General features: G+C 44.4%; 1 protein-coding gene across 2 annotated transcripts in view; it reads left to right on the forward strand.

The window, feature by feature from the left end:
• tp53bp2a (tumor protein p53 binding protein, 2a) overlaps positions 1 to 16,512 on the forward strand; it is an 83,913-nt gene extending 67,401 nt beyond the window's left edge. For both annotated transcript variants that reach the window (XM_060916909.1, XM_060916908.1), the window contains exons 12-19: positions 2,717 to 2,856; positions 2,951 to 3,320; positions 6,263 to 7,005; positions 9,325 to 9,462; positions 9,744 to 9,877; positions 10,131 to 10,297; positions 12,963 to 13,162; positions 16,050 to 16,512. In XM_060916909.1, the coding sequence (XP_060772892.1) occupies positions 2,717 to 2,856; positions 2,951 to 3,320; positions 6,263 to 7,005; positions 9,325 to 9,462; positions 9,744 to 9,877; positions 10,131 to 10,297; positions 12,963 to 13,162; positions 16,050 to 16,091 (1,934 nt within the window). In that variant the 3' untranslated portion in view covers positions 16,092 to 16,512. The remainder of the gene's footprint in view (positions 1 to 2,716; positions 2,857 to 2,950; positions 3,321 to 6,262; positions 7,006 to 9,324; positions 9,463 to 9,743; positions 9,878 to 10,130; positions 10,298 to 12,962; positions 13,163 to 16,049) is intronic.
• The last annotated feature ends 221 nt before the right edge of the window (positions 16,513 to 16,733 follow it).

Consider the following 16,733-nt stretch of genomic DNA (forward strand, 5'->3'; position numbering starts at 1 on the left):
GTCCCATGGCATGAAATTTTCACTTTCTGAGGTTTTTTAACGTTAAAATGAGTTCCTCTGACCTTCTTAAGTCACCCCAGTGGCTAGAAATTTCATAATGTGTAAACCAAACTATGCCCAACATTTGAGAATGGTGCGTCAAAACGGCGCGTTGATAAACTCTTCCCTTGCCTACGTCAGCAAGGGAGATGATCCCCACGCCCCCCCTCTGGATTCCCACCCACCGTATGGATTGCCCGCCCAGCTCAAAAGTTGCCACCAAACATGGAAGTTGCGCTGTACATGGATGTGACAACACAGAAAGGAGTCTGTTTTTACTGCCGACGGGAGAGCCCCTGAAGACGCAGTGGCTTAATTTTATTTACTCCAATAATACGCCGTCGAGTCTACCTAAGACGGTGTATGTTTGTCGGAAGCATTTTCCTGATGAATGTTTCCACAACTGGGGACAGTACAGGGCAGGTTTTGCACATCAACTGTCACTGAAGCCTGGGTCCGTACCAAGCATCCCTGCCGCATCAGCCACAAACACCGAACAAGTAAGTGTATAACTGTGAAGTCGTTTTGCCGTGTTTTAAAATCGGTGCCACGTTAGCCTTGCAATGGCTACATTATGGCCCTTTTCCACTACCCTTTTTCAGCTCGCTTCAGCTCGCTTCAGCTCACTTCAGCCCGACACGGCTCGCGTTTCGACTACCAAAAACCAGCACGACTCAACTCGTTTCAGCCCTGCTTAGCCCCTAAAACTCGCACCGTTTTGGAGTGGGGCTGAAGCGAGCCAAACCGTGCCGACTGAGGTTGGGGGCGTGAGCAGACACTCCCCTGTGCACTGATTGGTGAGGAGGAGTGTCCTCACATGCCCACACACGCCCCGCGAGCGCGCTGGGATCTGTAAACACCGCAAACCCGGAAGAATAATAATTACGAATTACGAGAATTTCTGAAGCCTTATGCGCCTCGCCTCATCTATACGCTCTTGCCAGTATCTGTCCGCGTTGTCGGTGACAACAAGCCACAGCACCAAGACCAGCAACACTAACGACTCCATGTCCTCCATGTTTATTGTTTACTATCCGGGTCGTGAGACTACCGCTTAAAAGATCACTGAATCAGTGACATACAGAGCATCGTGGACGAGTTCGCGGAGCGCAAGGCTCGCCGTATGCCCTTCAAATAATGCACGCAGTAGGCTATTGATGTTTTATTATGAGCCATGTACAGTATGTCGCCTAATGTTTTTTTGTTTCTGAGTTACATGTTCGTTTGAAGGACTTAATGTACAAACTAACATAGTTGCACCCCGGAGTGTTGAAATTGGTAAACACAGTGCATTCAGTGAGGTTTGCACCGCCCTCCTTTTATTTCTGACTCTTCCTGTCAGCGTTGCAACCTCTGAGCGCTCATTCGTATGCCCTTCAAATAATGTGCGCAGTATAGGCTATTGATGTTTTATTATGAGCCATGTACAGTATCCTAATGTTTTTTGTTTCTGAGTTACATGTTCGTTTGAAGGACTTGATGTACTAAATAACATAGTTGCACCCGGTAGTGTTGAAATTGGTAAACACCGCAGTTGCGGACATTTTGTAGCCTAAAATGATGTTATGATAAGCTTTAATAAAGGGCCCGGTCATTTGCCCCGCCCCCGGCCCGGCTCTGACTTGTTCCGCCACTGTCACTGATGTCACTCTTTGCGCTGCTTAACGGCATCACATGACGTCCACCCACTTTCGCTAACTCCACCCAATGTGTCCACCCACTTCCAGCCAGCACGGTTCAGCGCGGTTGTAGTCGAAATGCAACTCCAACAGCCCCGCTCAGCTCGACTCAGCTCGACTCGGCACGGCACGGCTCAGCCGCGTTTGTAGTGGAAAAGCGGCATTAGCTGTGCAGCTAACCGCTTCCTGCAGTTAGCCAGGTACTCTGTGCTACAAAACCAAAAAGCATGCAGCATGCTCTGTTATAATAGTCAATCAAAACAGTTTTTACAAAGACACCCACATTCTCCTTTTTAAGTCACTCGTTCATTTTATTTGTTTGTTTGTTCAGTAAAAACCCAAACATTTGTTGAATTTATTTTATTTCCTCGCGTCGCACCTTAATGACGTCAGCGCGCGGTATTTTTCCCTTCGCGGTTTGTTCCTTCTCTCTCGCCATAGTAAGACACCCACATCCGCTTGTTCTGACCCACTGGAGGTAGCGTCACAGTGCTGTTAGCCAATCAGAGGTAATACGTTTACATGTCATGAATATTAATGATAAGACCCGCCCCCACCCTCTACCCTTCCCCGCCTCCTGCTTCTCATTAGCAAAACGACGCACTGGGAAAAGCGCTGAAATGGGGCTTTCTCCCAGGAGGCTATATCTACGTGCCGAGGGTTCATTTCGAGAAAGGCTGCGGCTATAACATCCGGAAACCTCCACGAGCCCGTTTAAAGCATCAACAAACCACCATGCCATGGGTCCTTTAAACACCAACTGATGATTTTGTCATTTAAATGAGCATCAGTAGTTTAGTTACAAGTAAATCGTTCATCTTCATGAAATTAATCCACAAAAAAAAAAAAATCTTTGAACTGCATTTATATTAAGGTTTGTATTTTCCTTGTTCAGTTACGTCCAATAAAACTCAGACGTGACTGAGCAGCTCCACCGATTTCCGGCCGTGACCCGAATGCTAAGAAGTGTCCTTTTCTCCTTCCCTGTCTCCCTGCAGCTCCAGATGACACAGATGTGTTGAAAAGAGGACAGCAGGACCGGAAGGCACGTCCCCTGTCCATGTTTGAATCCACCGAGCAGTCCACAGCCTCCTTACGCAAGAACCAGAGCAGCGAGGACCTTGCGAGAGATGCCCAGGTGAGCCGAGTGTGGAGAATCTTGAGTAGGCCTACAAGACCCTCGACAACAGCCTTGTATAGTTTGTCTCTGAGCCATTTTTCTTTGTGTCCAGAATGCTGCAAAACACCCGGTCAAAGTTCCCCCTCCTGTGCCAAGCAAACCCCGACAGGTCAATCTGCCCTTCCCAGGCGCAGGCACCTTCCCAGGAAAGGGCAAAGTGAGCAGCCAGCAGCAGCGCACACCTCTTCCACCAGCCCAGAGTAACACACTTCCCCTACCATCCAAGCAGGAAACCCCACCGGCTGCTACTGTACGACCTTTCACCCCGGAGCCCAAGGAGCCCCCGATGCAGAAACCTCAGACGGTGGCAGCCAGCTCCATCTACTCCATGTATACAAAGCAGCCCGCAGTCGGCAAGGGCTTGCAGCAAGGCGTGCAGGGAGCACTGAACCGTTCCCACAACCGCTACAACTTTGTTAGCAGTGAGTGAGACTTTAAGTGCATGAGTGTTTTCCGGTTGGGAACTGAATTTCGATTCTGCTTATCGATTCCTCGATGCGATAACCCTTTATCAAACAAAGGCTACGTACAGTTGCGTTCAAAATAATAGCAGTGTGTTTAAAAACGTGAGTAAAGCTCAAAATCCTTATAATAGTTTTTATTTCCATGCATTGGGAACACTGCACGTTATATTCTACATCAAAACATGAAGAAAAATGTATCAATATTTTAATTACTTTACAGAAAATGAAGAAAAATGAACATTGGGCTGTTCAAAAAAATAGCAGTGTCTGCATTTTTCATTACAAACTCCAAATATTTACTGTATAAACTGAAAAAATCTTAAGGATTTAGTATTCCTGTGAATCACTAAACTAATATTTAGTTGTATAACCACGGTTTCTGAGAACTTCTGGCACCTGTGAACAGGTATTCCAGCCCAGGATGATTTGACAACATTCCACAATTCCTCTGCATTTCTTGGTTTTGCCTCAGAAGCAGCATTTTTGATGTCACCCCACAAGTTTTCTATCGGATTAAGGTCTGGGGATTGGGCTGGCCACTCCATGACTTTCATTCTGTTGGTCTTGAACCCTGATGCTGCTCGCTTACTGGTGTGTTTGGGGTCGTTGTCTTGTTGAAACACCCATTTCAAGGGCATTTCCTCTTCAGCATAAGGCAACATGACCTCCTCAAGTATTTTGATATATGCAAACTGATCCATGATCCCTGGTATACGATAAATGGGCCCAACACCATAGTAAGAGAAACATTCCCATATCATGATGCTTGCACCACCATGCTTCACTGTCTTCAGAGTGTACTGTGGCTTGAATTCAGTGTTTGGGGGTCGTCTGAAAAACTGTCTGCGGCTCTTGGACCCAAAAAGAACAATTTTACTTTCATCAGTCCACAAAATGTTTTTCCATTTCTCTTTAGGCTAGTCGATGTGTTCTTTGGCAAATTGTATCCTCTTCAGCACGTCTTTTTTTTTTTAACAGTGGAACTTTGCGGGGGCTTCTTGCCGATAGATTAGCTTCACACAGGCATCTTCTAATCGTCACAGTACTCACAGGTAACTTCAGACCGTCTTTGATCACCCTGGAGCTGATCATTGGCTGAGTCTTTGCCATTCCGGCTATTCTTCGATCCATTCGAATGGTAGTCTTCTGTTTTCTTCCACGTCTCTCTGGCTTTGCTGTCCATTTTAAAGCGCTGGAGATCATTTTAGCTGAGCAGCCAATCATTTTCTGCACTTCTTTACAGTAGACGTTTTCTCCTCTCCAATCAACGTTTTAATCAAAGCACGCTGTTCTTCTGAACAATGTCTGGAACGACCCATGTTTCTCAGGTTTTCAGAGAGAAATGGATGTACAACATGTGCTGGCTTCATCCTTAAATTAGGGCCACCTGACTGACATCTGTTTTTTCACAGACTGAATGATCTCACTAATTAAACTCCACACTGCTATTATTTTGAACACGTCCTTTTCACTTAATTATTCGATTACACAGACTCGGGAGCACGCATATCATGAATGTTGGGTCTGTTGGTTTTCTATGACTCTACTACACCTACTGGTAAATTATTTGCCATGTAGTAATATAATTTCCACCAAAAACAGTGATTGATCTGGTTAGTCGTGTTGGACTGCTATTATTTTGAACACAAGTGTATCTGCCAGGACTGGTCTACCTGACTACATCGCACATCGACACAATGTGTCCATTCGTTTAGATCACAACAGTCTGAATGTTCAGCTCATGCTTAAAAGAATAGATCTTTTGTTCTCTAAACGTTTCACCTCCTTTTTATAAACGGTTTTTGAATCGATAAGAAATTGATACAATTCAAACAATACCCGACCCTATTCATGTTGTTTTAAAGGGGTACCAAATATAATATATACAGTTGCTGATGTGACAAAGTAACGTATTCTTAAGTATTCTGTCAAATTTATATACTCGAAAACAACGAAATATCTTGGTAATTGTAAATATAATAGTCGGTACGCTAAACGGCACAAGAGTCGCCATTTTTAAAAGACCGTGACGTCAGCCCTACCCACTGCACTAGGAGAGAAGCGTGTAATCATGGCGTCGGGCGCATCAAGTGAAAGCGACAGCTCTGTCGAATCATACGAAGAGATCCCGCAAGACACACTGCAAGCAGGCTATGGCTTAGAAGGGTACCAGTTTGAACCGAGGAGAGGTACTCTCGACTCCGGTGATGAAGAAAGAAGAGAAGAAAGCTCGGATGACGGCGAGGATGAGACTGATGCTGACCATGGGCATGGCGAGCGTGGGGCAGAGCGTACGCGTGCAGGTGACACGGCGTGGTCCTCCTCATATGCCGAGGGCAGGAAATGTTTTGAACATAGCCTTGAAGTGCGTGATGGCTTGAAATCGCTTCTGCTGATCATATGTAGCCATGCTCGAACTTGCTTGGTGTTTTTCAGCGGAAACGAGTGAAAAGACACGTCTGGAGGATCGTTCTGCTTTCCATCGGTCCTGTTATTACACCCGAAAGCAACACGCTGTGGCATTGTGTAGCCGATCACTTACAATTCATCCTACTTTCCGATTCACACGTGCTAGTCCCAACCTCAATGAGCCAACACAACTGGGCACATACATACGTCATGAGTGTTACGCAGAGAAAATGAACGTGCATTCTGATTGGCGGGCTGTTCAAACTGCGGAAATAGTTTGCTCGAGCTACTTTCAAAACACTATAACTTTCCAACCTTAGAACAAAAAACTTTTGTAAGTCTTGAATAAGGTTCGTTAATGTGTGTTTTATTGTTATATTTACTCTATATATTGCCCTCTGTTCCCCTTTAAGGAAAAAGGAATGCAGTTTTAAAAGAACCTTGATTATTCATGCGCTTTTTTTCCCCCCCACCTCTCCCTTTCTCTGTAGTGTATGGTAAGCCTGTGATCACCGCAGGCCAGCAATCCCAGTCCCCGCAAATGGACAACCCCTATGTGGAGCGTCCTCACGTCCCTGAAACGGAGTCCGACCAAGTCACGAACGGCACTCCAGCAACCGAGAACCAAGAGACGGAACGTATCCCGCGGCCACTGAGCCCCACCAAGCTGCTGCCCTTCATCTCCAACCCCTACCGCAACCAGAGCGACATGGACCTGGAGGCGCTACGCAAGAAGCTCTGCAATGCTCCGAGGCCCCTTAAAAAGCGTAGCTCCATCACTGAACCCGAAGGTCCTGCCGGTCCCAACATCCAGAAACTTCTCTACCAGAAAACCACACTGGCTGCCATGGAAACCACAGTCAATCCTCCTCGACCTGCAGAGGAGAACACACCGCCTGATCCGGTCAACACCGAAGAATCCGAGCCTCCCGAAGAGCCCCTTGCTGACCCTCTGCCACCTACAGACGTTCTGAAAATCGATGGCGAGGACTTCATCCCGCCCCCACCGCCACCTCACCCAGCCCCTCGCCCTGAAGACACTGTCTTAATCCCACCACCACCTCCTCCTCCCGAGATCGAAGAGCAGCTCTCGTTACCTGATGACAGCTATATGGAGGAATTCCCTCCCTATCCTCCTCCTCCTTATCCAAGCGGTGCTGAGCAGGAAGTTCTGGGGGATGACATATTAAACATGAAACCACCAGAGGTCATGGGACAGGTGCCTCTACCTCCAGTGAGTATCTACGAGTCTCGGAATGCTTTTTTGTGTGTGTGTGTGTGTGTGTGTGGTTAACTGGCAGTGGGTATCGGTTTTGGGTTATTGTTTAACCGTATGCCAAATCAAGCCCAGGTAAAAATAAATGAATAAAAACAGCGGAGACCTTGATGAAATGAAGGCTGGACATGCACTACCGTTCAAAAGTTTTGGGTCACTTTGAAATGTCCTTATTTTTGAAAGAAAAGCACTGTTCTTTTCAATGAAGATCACTTTAAACTAATCAGAAATCCACTCTATACATTGCTAATGTGGTAAATGACTATTCTAGCTGCAAATGTCTGGTTTTTGGTGCAATATCTCCATAGGTGTATAGAGGTAGTCTGGCTAACGCGACTGCAAAGCTCTACGAGCTATTGGTCTGGCCAAGCTATTAAGCCCAACCGTTTCCCAGAGCCCGTGGTTGACCCGCCTCCCTGAAATGCCTCAGTTTGCTACTGGTCGAAGCCAGAAAAGGCTGTGACGAAGCTTAAACCAATCACATCACTCTTTCCTCTGACGTATGTGACGCGACGGGGCTAACTGGTAGATTAAAGTCTTCCCGAAGCCGGTCGGGAGCAAGGCGAAAACGTCCTTCCTTTCAATAAATACCTCCAGGGCTGCTCTTTGCTCTGTTTTCAATGAGAACTTGCTCCATGTTCGTAATGTTTCTAGTGAAATTTTTTTTTTATGTTTCTAGTGAATGAAGTGCTTCCGGCATAGATTTTGTAAACAATCTATGGCTTCCGGTCGCAGTTCTACTACATCACTGCCTTGAACACGCCTCTACCCAGGGCCGTTGGAGATGCTCAAAGTTGATTGGTTCCCGATTTTTCGGGAGCTTGGAAGAGCTGTAGATAGCTTGCCTGGCCAGACTAAGCTCGCAACAGGCCCTCATGTTGCGTCACGCTTAGGATGGGCGGGCCCAGGCTAGTATAGAGGCCCATTTCCAGCAACTATCACTCCAGTGTTCTAATGGTACAATGTGTTTGCTCATTGCCTCAGAAGGCTAATGGATGATTAGAAAACCCTTGTACAATCATGTTAGCACCGCTGAAAACAGTTGAGCTCTTTAGAGAAGCTATAAAACTGACCTTCCTTTGAGCAGATTGAGTTTCTGGAGCATCACATTTGTGGGGTCGATTAAATGCTCAAAATGGCCAGAAAAATGTCTCGACTATATTTTCTATTCATTTTACAACTTATGGTGGGAAATAAAAGTGTGACTTTTCATGGAAAACACAAAATTGTCTGGGTGACCCTAAACTTTTGAACGGTAGTGTACAACCTTGGAATCTGGATCTTTTTTAACATCCCTTCGAATTGTCTCTTACTTTTTACTGCACCACAGTGTCTCCTTGTGTGCATCAGTGATGAGTCATTCAGTGTTTTTTTTTTATAAATGGTGTCATTGGCTGTGATTAAGCTGACATTCAGCAAAAATTCATCTGGTCTCGTTCATGAGAGATAAGTTAAAAAAAAATCTATCATTTCTAACTAGAACTGACAGACAAATAAATCAGCCAAGTATTAAAACAAGTGCTGATTCTTTTATTATAGCAAATCCATGGCTATGACATGGGCGTGTCGTGTCCCGTTCCGTTCTCCTCCTACCCCCCCCCCAAAAAAAAAAAAAAAAAATTGCGTAAGGATTTAATATTTGTTTACTTGCTAGTTTATTCAATACATTCCACATGTCAGTCACATGATTTCCCTTTTGGCCTCTTTTGTGAAAGTGACTAACCTTGCCCTGGGCTTTGTAACTAATCCCAATATAGAGTCTGTTTTGTTCAAAAATAGAGCGCATTCTATTTATTGCCCTCTAATCGGATCCACTGCTGCTGTATTTACGCAAGTGGCCCTATTCATTCGAATAAAGCACTTTATCCATGTGCAAACACCTGACCGCTGAGAGAGGTCCCTTCTGCCAAAAAAGCTGCTTAAATTCTCTTCAATTTAGCCGAGGCTTGTGCGGCTGAAATAAATAAAACGGCCCGTTTTTCTGTCGTCCCCATGTACGTATTTCTTCACGAGCTCTACGGCAAAAGAAATCCTGAAAGAGTTCTTTCTTCGAGCCATAATCGGCTTGTATAAGCGTATTAAAGTGAAATCCACGCAAACGCCCGGTTCCAGTTGCCACAGGTTTTTGTGTTCAGGGTGCAGGACCAAAACCAGTTCAGACGCTGAAGGTTAAGCTTGCAGAGCACAAAGTAAAGGCTTTTTTTTCCAGCGTGTTTGGAATACCCTTTAAACAGCGACGAATGAACATCCTTTAAACGACGCGTCTGCTTTTCTCAGGGCAAAAGGACGAATTTGCGCAAAGTTGGATCAGAGCGCATCAGCCATAGCATGAGGGTGAAATTCAACCCCTTGGCTTTGCTTCTGGACTCTTCTCTGGAGGGAGAGTTTGACCTGGTGCAGAGAATTATCTACGAGGTTAGTTATTGATTTTTTCCTTGCCATATCTGTATACTTTACTGTCGTTTCAATATATTTGTGCCCGTGTTTATCAACTGGAGCATTGCTGGATTTATTTTTCTTAAATTTTGCATCAGACCATAGTGTGCATATGTCTGCAGTGTGTTTTTATACTGTGTATGTTTATTATATACGGAATATTTGAGTTAGGGGTTTTTTTGTGTATAGGCTCCCCCCTTTATTTATTTATTTATTTATTTATTTTTAAAACTAAAGGTTTTGTGGTTTTTGTTCTATAGGTTGAGGACCCCAGTCAGCCTAACGATGAAGGGATCACGGCTCTCCACAATGCCGTCTGTGCCGGACACACTGAGATCGTCAAATTCCTCGTACAGTTTGGAGTCAACGTTAACGCTGCCGACAGCGACGGCTGGTGAGCTCGAATTACCAGATCATTATTTGAATCCGTTCTTCTCCATCAGCAGTGTTTTTCATTCTAACGCTTCGTGCCGAGGCCGTTTACGAATACAGTCGTGCGTCACGTATGTTTTTAAATGAATCAAGTTGATGAATTGTGCTCGAGCTTACCGTGTGTAGCACGTAGGTCTAATTCGGTAGTTTAATTCAAGCGCATGGCCATGACAGTAAAATAACGCCTCTTTCTGAATGTCGTGTTTGTCCACCAGGACTCCGCTGCACTGTGCCGCTTCCTGTAATAACGTGCAGGTGTGCAAGTTCCTTGTGGAGTCTGGGGCGGCTGTGTTTGCTGCCACATACAGCGACATGCAGACGGCTGCGGATAAGTGTGAGGAGATGGAGGAGGGCTACACCCAGTGCTCACAGTTCCTCTATGGTGTGTGTGTGTGTGCTCATCTCACTGCATAATATCACATCTTTATTCCTGTCAGTTTTCTTCTTCTTTTGTTCCCTCACTTTCATTTACTCCTTGTGAAACTAGGGTTATACCTGAAGGCTTTTTCTATATCAGTTAATGATGACAACAAAGACGTGCTGGTTGCACCAAGGCCCTGTTCACACCTGATATGAGCATGTATCCTTGGTAATGGGATCATAAGTGGTCAGTGCCAAATACAAATGCAGCTCATTGTCAGTCGTTGAAAAAAAAAAATCCCCCGGCCTGACTTGTCCATTGGGCAAGCAGTGCCTGAAAAACAATTCCACTTGCCCAGAGCTTTATTTTATTTTGCAGAGGACAGAATGCAGTTGAATTCCCCCCCTCGCTTCTTTCTGACTACGATTGCCCAAGTAATCTGGTAGTAGAGCTTTTTTTAGCTGTAGTTTTCTTCGAACAGCAGCAACAGACGCCGGACATCTCTGCTTGGCTTCAGTATGGGAACAGCCAATCAGCGTGTCCCGTATGTCTCATCTCATTATCTCTAGCCGCTTTATCCTTCTACAGGGTCGCAGGCAAGCTGGAGCCTATCCCAGCTGACTACGGGCGAAAGGCGGGGTACACCCTGGACAAGTCGCCAGGTCATCATAGGGCTGACACATAGACACAGACAACCATTCACACTCACATTCACACCTACGGTCAATTTAAAGTCACCAGTTAACCTAACCTGCATGTCTTTGGACTGTGGGGGAAACCGGAGCACCCGGAGGAAACCCACGCGGACACGGGGAGAACATGCAAACTCCACAAAGAAAGGCCCTCGCCGGCCCCGGGGCTCGAACCCAGGACCTTCTTGCTGTGAGGCGACAGCGCTAACCACTACACCACCGTGCCGCCCCCTTTACAGAATAATAATAATGGAAATATGAATGAATGAATGAACCCTTTATTGTCACTGTTACCAGTGAAATTGGCCATCAACCTGTTCTTACAGAGGGGAACAGGACAGGAAGACAGGGATAAAAGAAACACAGTAGTAACATGAGGAAAGATAAGGAAAAAAAGAACACCCCCACACTATGCTCCTGTCAGGAGTACAGTGTGGAAGCATTTAAAAACCTCCGCACAAGCACACAATAACACAAACAACAACATAAGTACACTTTAAACACGGGACTTGAGGGGGGGAATCAAGGGTAGGAGGGGGGAGGGGAGGAGGTAATCCAGCACAAGTAAGCAGCCGTCCGCTCCTGCAGCCATGAAGGCGCTGGTCACGCACCCGCTTGTCACACTGGGGGTAAAAATGGCGACCGCGGAAAGTTAGAGAAGGAATGTGAGAGTGTCTCCCGGCAGTGACCTTCAGGGGGAAATGTTACCTCAGCAACGGCCTGAACCAAGGCCGGTGCTGTCTCAGGGCGCCGAATGTCGATAAGATATGAATTGTTTGGTCTTTCTAGACGCAGTCTTTGCACATCCACACCGCTCGTCCATATCTGTCCATTCCGTCCATTCTATTCAAATTGATCTCCGAAAAACGTATTCCTTGCAAAGCTGAAAGCTGCTCCGAGATAACAACCATTTTGTGGTTAAAGTTCTGAATGTCCACAGTCCGAGTGCCAACAGCTTTGCCCACCACTCCAATCATATCGGGCAGCTTTGTGGGGCTTTGAACAGCTGTCACCGTTGTCTGATTTCCTCGATATACCAGGGCAATGCCTAATCCAATCAGCAAAAGTCCTGTAATCATGGTTCCGAATAGGTAGATATCTTCAATGTCCTCCACAGAAAGAATCGCCAGGCACACGACCCGCAACCGCTCCCACGCGTCCATCGTGTAACCAGCCGCAAACGTTCCGGCAGGACAGACGGGTTCCCCCGAACCCAAACTGTGTCAATTTCGTTAGGAGACCAGTTTATCAATTCCATGCTTTTTTCTTAGTTTAGAAAGTAATGCAGGGAGAGTCTCTGCAAAAGTACAGCAGACGAGACAAGACACAGAAGCACAAGCAGGGAAAAAATGAGGGAGAGGGAGAGCAGAAAATGAGACCGCCTTCTGTGGAAGCACGGAGAAAAAAAAAATATGCTGCTGCCGGACTGACAGTTCAGGTCTGCATCACGGAGCGGTTGCTTAGGTTGCCAGCGCTAACTTTTGTCATCCGATCGGACAATTACCGATAAAGTTTTACTCATCCTTGCACAGACTTCAGTCGTCTCCGACGATCGGACATGCGGGTTTTTGAGCATCGATTGTGATCTGATCACTCAAACCACGTTCAGCGAGACAGTTTGGAAATGTCGCTGAACAGTGGCGCTCTCTGCCGTTAGGCTAATGGATAAAGCCGGTGCTAAAAGAGCAGAGATTTAAAAAAGAAAAAATAAACGTATGTGACTGGCTTTCTCCAGCAGAAACGAAGTATGAAATCTGATCACAAGTGGTCACTGGAGACACGTTCATAATGCCACGTGTGAATGGCAATGTGTCCAGTTGTGATCTGATCACCCAGGACACATGTTGATGCGAGGTGTGAACAGAGCAAGCGTTCACGTCATTATTATTTAATTAATTCATTTTATTTTTATTCCAAACCTCCAATTGTGTATGGGATCAGACGAGTTCCTTGGTATTGACTGGTGGAATGATTTTGTGAATCCATTTCCACAGGAGTGCAAGAGAAAATGGGTATCATGAACCGGGGCGTGGTATACGCACTGTGGGACTACATGAGTGAAGAAGATGACGAGCTGCAGTTCCGAGAAGGAGACTGTATGACCGTGGTGAGGAGAGAGGATGAGGACGAGATTGAGTGGTGGTGGGCACGCATGGGGGACAAGGAGGGCTACATTCCCAGGAACTTACTCGGGGTGAGGATCAGAACTGGGCACTTTATATGCTCATGTTCTCTTTACTGTGTAGTAATGGATGTTCTGTTGAGCCAAGCTGCCTCTTTTTAATTTAATAGCAGTTTAATGTAATTTCAGTTGGGAGCAAAAAAACAAAAATAGTGTTGATTGGGGGGGAAGAAATAAAAATACACAAACACTTCTGCTTGATTGCAAGCGTGTCTGTGTGTATATGCGCATGATCACAGACACTTAAAGCAACTTTGTGTTGCATTATGATGAAGACCTGTTTATTGTTATAACTAATTTTTTTTTAAATGCTTTGTCACGCTGATTAGAATGACCTGAACATTTTGATCATGGACAGTTGTGATCAGAAGTTGACATACAGTGACCTGAATGTCATCTTGGATATGAATGTCATGGCAATATTTGGGCTTTCAGTAATTTCTTTGAACTGTTCTTTTTCTGTGGCAGAATGTACAACATACAGCTTTAATTAAAAAAAAAAACACTAGAATTTGGTGCACAAGTTTTAATTTTCTTTGAGTTTTCTGAATTCAACACCCGGTCAAAATTATACATACAGGGTCAAAAATTTACATACGCTCACTTAGATTATTAATTCAGAGGTGCTGAAACTTCCAAAATGTCTCTTATCTTGCCAAGGCCGAGGTCTCTTAACTTCCTATTAGTGATCATGATTGACTACAGCTGGTAGCTTCTCTGTGCCTTCATAAAAAGGGTTTGCTTACAGCACTCATTGGATTGACCAACACACAGTAAAATGGGAAAGTCCAAGGAGCTCAGTGCAGATCTGAGAAAGAGGATCACAGATGTACACAACTCCGGAATGTCTCTTGGAGCCATTTCTAAACAACTGCAAATTCCAAGATCAGTTCAAACAATTGTACCCAAGTTATTGTGAGGTGTAATCACTTTGCCAAGCCACTTTGCTTCAAGAAAACCCAAACTGTCACCCTCAGCTGAAAGGAAGTTGGTTTGGTTGGTCAGGAACAACCTGGGAACCACCATGGCACAGCCCTGCCATGAACTGGAAGCTGATGGATCACTGTCTACGGTTCAGATCACCATGGACTAAGAGGCTGCTATCCAAGAAATAACCCCCTGCTCCAAAATTGACATCTTCAAGCTTAACTAAAGTTTGAGCTGACCACACGGACAAAGAAAAAGCCTTCTGGAGGATAGCTGTATGGTCAGATGAGATAAAGATTGAGTTGTTTGGCCACAATGACCACCATGTACAGAGGGACACTGTACCAGCTGGTGGTGGTGGTAGGATCATCATGTTCTGGGTCTGTTTTGCTGTCAGTGGAACTGGTTCATTGTACAAAGTGGATGGAATAATGAGGAAGGAGGACTACCTCAGAATTCTTCAGCATAAACCATCAGAAACTTGAACATGACTTGGGAGTCACAACAGGACAATGAACCCAAAAACGCATCAGAGCTGGTTGTGGAGGATAAAGCAGGCTAACTGTTACGTAGCCTAGATGCTGCGTTGCGTCTACTGTTTGCCCATGTGGTTGCTGTTTTTTTTTTTTTTTTTTTCTTAAGAGTGATTCGCTGCAGGTGCGCCTTGGGTGCCAGAGCCACCCGATTGGCCGGTGCCGCCAATAAAAGACTCCAGTCTTCCTGAGTGGATTCTCTCAGCTCTCGGATCCTCTGCTCTTTCGCTTTTTGAGCCTCGCCTGCGACACTGTCTCTTCCAGCTAGTGGGCACATTCTGGGGCTTTGACCCACTCTATTTTTGTTAAATAATGCTTTTGTAGCCGCTTTTGTATTTTTGGTAAGACGCTGTTTTATTTTTTCCTTTTTCAAAACGTGTGTGTAAGAATCCCTTGTTTATTTCGTTTTTTTGGAGGGATTGTTTAAGTTGAATTTTACGACTCGCAGGCCGTTATTGACGCCTTTTTGTTAACCTTTTCTCCAAGAGCATTAAAAAAAAAAATTTTACTTTTGAAATCGCCGTCTCCTGGGCTTCTTATGTTGTGTTCCCATTTTTTCAATTTTATGGGTTCGTAACACTAACGTTAAGCTTAAAACAAGTCCTGACTTCAACTCTATTGAAAATATATGGGCCGTGCTTATAAGTAGAGTCCGTGCCAAGAAAAAATAATAATAATTGAACTCTACCAATTCTACCATGAAGAGTCATGAAATATCCAACCAGAATTCTACCAGAAGCTTGCTCATGGTAAACAAAAATGTTTGGTCAAGGTGAATCTTACGAAGAGACATTTTTACCCAAATATAAGGTTGAGGCTGTATGTATATTTTTGAACCTGTGTTGATTTCAGAAAACCCAAAGAAAATTAAAACTTGTGCACCAAATTCTAGTGTTATGGGTTTTTTATTTTTATTAAAGATGTATGCTGTACACATACATGCCACAGAAAAAGAACAGTTCAAAGAAATTACTGAAAGCCCAAATATTGCCGTGACATTCATATCCAAGATGACATTCATATCACTGTATGTAAACTTCTGACCACAACTGTATGAGAGTACATTTTTTATAACCTTTTTATTTGTTTGCCAACATGACTAAAATTGAAATGACCTGAGCCAAATGTTGAACCCACACCAGTGGTCATTGATGAACATTTTCAGAACTTTTTACGGTATAATTATTGGTCATTTTATAATTTGAAAATATTCTGACCTCGCCCATGTCCGAGACTCCACAATTAATAATTTGCAATTACGAATAGCTCGTAATGGCTCTGTTCTGTTTGTGTGCCAAAATTAAAAAAGGGCATCAGCTTGGCTATAAAATAAAGTGCGTAAATATGGAACATGTTTAATTATTGGTTAGAGAATATGTTTGCTGTTTCTCAGTAATGGAGGTTTTCTTTCTTTCTTTTTTTTTTTTGCCCCTCAACAGTTGTATCCAAGAATCAAGCCACGACAAAGGAGCTTGGCTTAAATCAACCAGAAAGGGAGAGTCTGTCGGAGATCTGTGGGAAATGTATTAACACACCACAGACACTGGTTCAAGACTTGGAATCAAATGAAGAGACCAAAACATGAAGGATCTTTTTTTTTAAAGAACAAAGAGAACTGAACCTCCCACTACAGACACTGAACTTTTATATTCTATGGTTTCAAGTTTTCTTTGTGCTGTTGTGAGTAGATGACCAGCTTCTTGTGAAATTTGCTTCCGGAATAAAACCCGAATCGTATTCTTTAATTTCACTACAGTGTAGCAGTGCAGATATTTTGCTGGAGCCTTGTCTTTGTTACATGTCAGTTTATGTAGTCTTGTCTTTTTTTTTTGATACACACGTGCACACAGAGGGCTTGAATAATTCTGTTAATTTACCAAATCAATAAACTGTCAATGCACACCGTGGATAAGATTATTATTATTTTTTTTTATTAAATTGACCACGTAGCATTTTTTATTTTTAAACAGAATCGTTTCTGAAGAAATCTCCAGATCACTTCAGGTGTGAACTCGCTCTATTCTGCATAAAAGACTCAAGTCAGGGTCCATGTTCTGACACTGAAGGCCACCAAAGCTCTTAAGCTTTTGCTAATGAGAGCTTTCAGACGAGTGCTATTACCA

Source organism: Neoarius graeffei, chromosome 3 (genome assembly GCF_027579695.1).
Source record: "Neoarius graeffei isolate fNeoGra1 chromosome 3, fNeoGra1.pri, whole genome shotgun sequence".
NCBI lineage: Eukaryota > Metazoa > Chordata > Actinopteri > Siluriformes > Ariidae > Neoarius > Neoarius graeffei.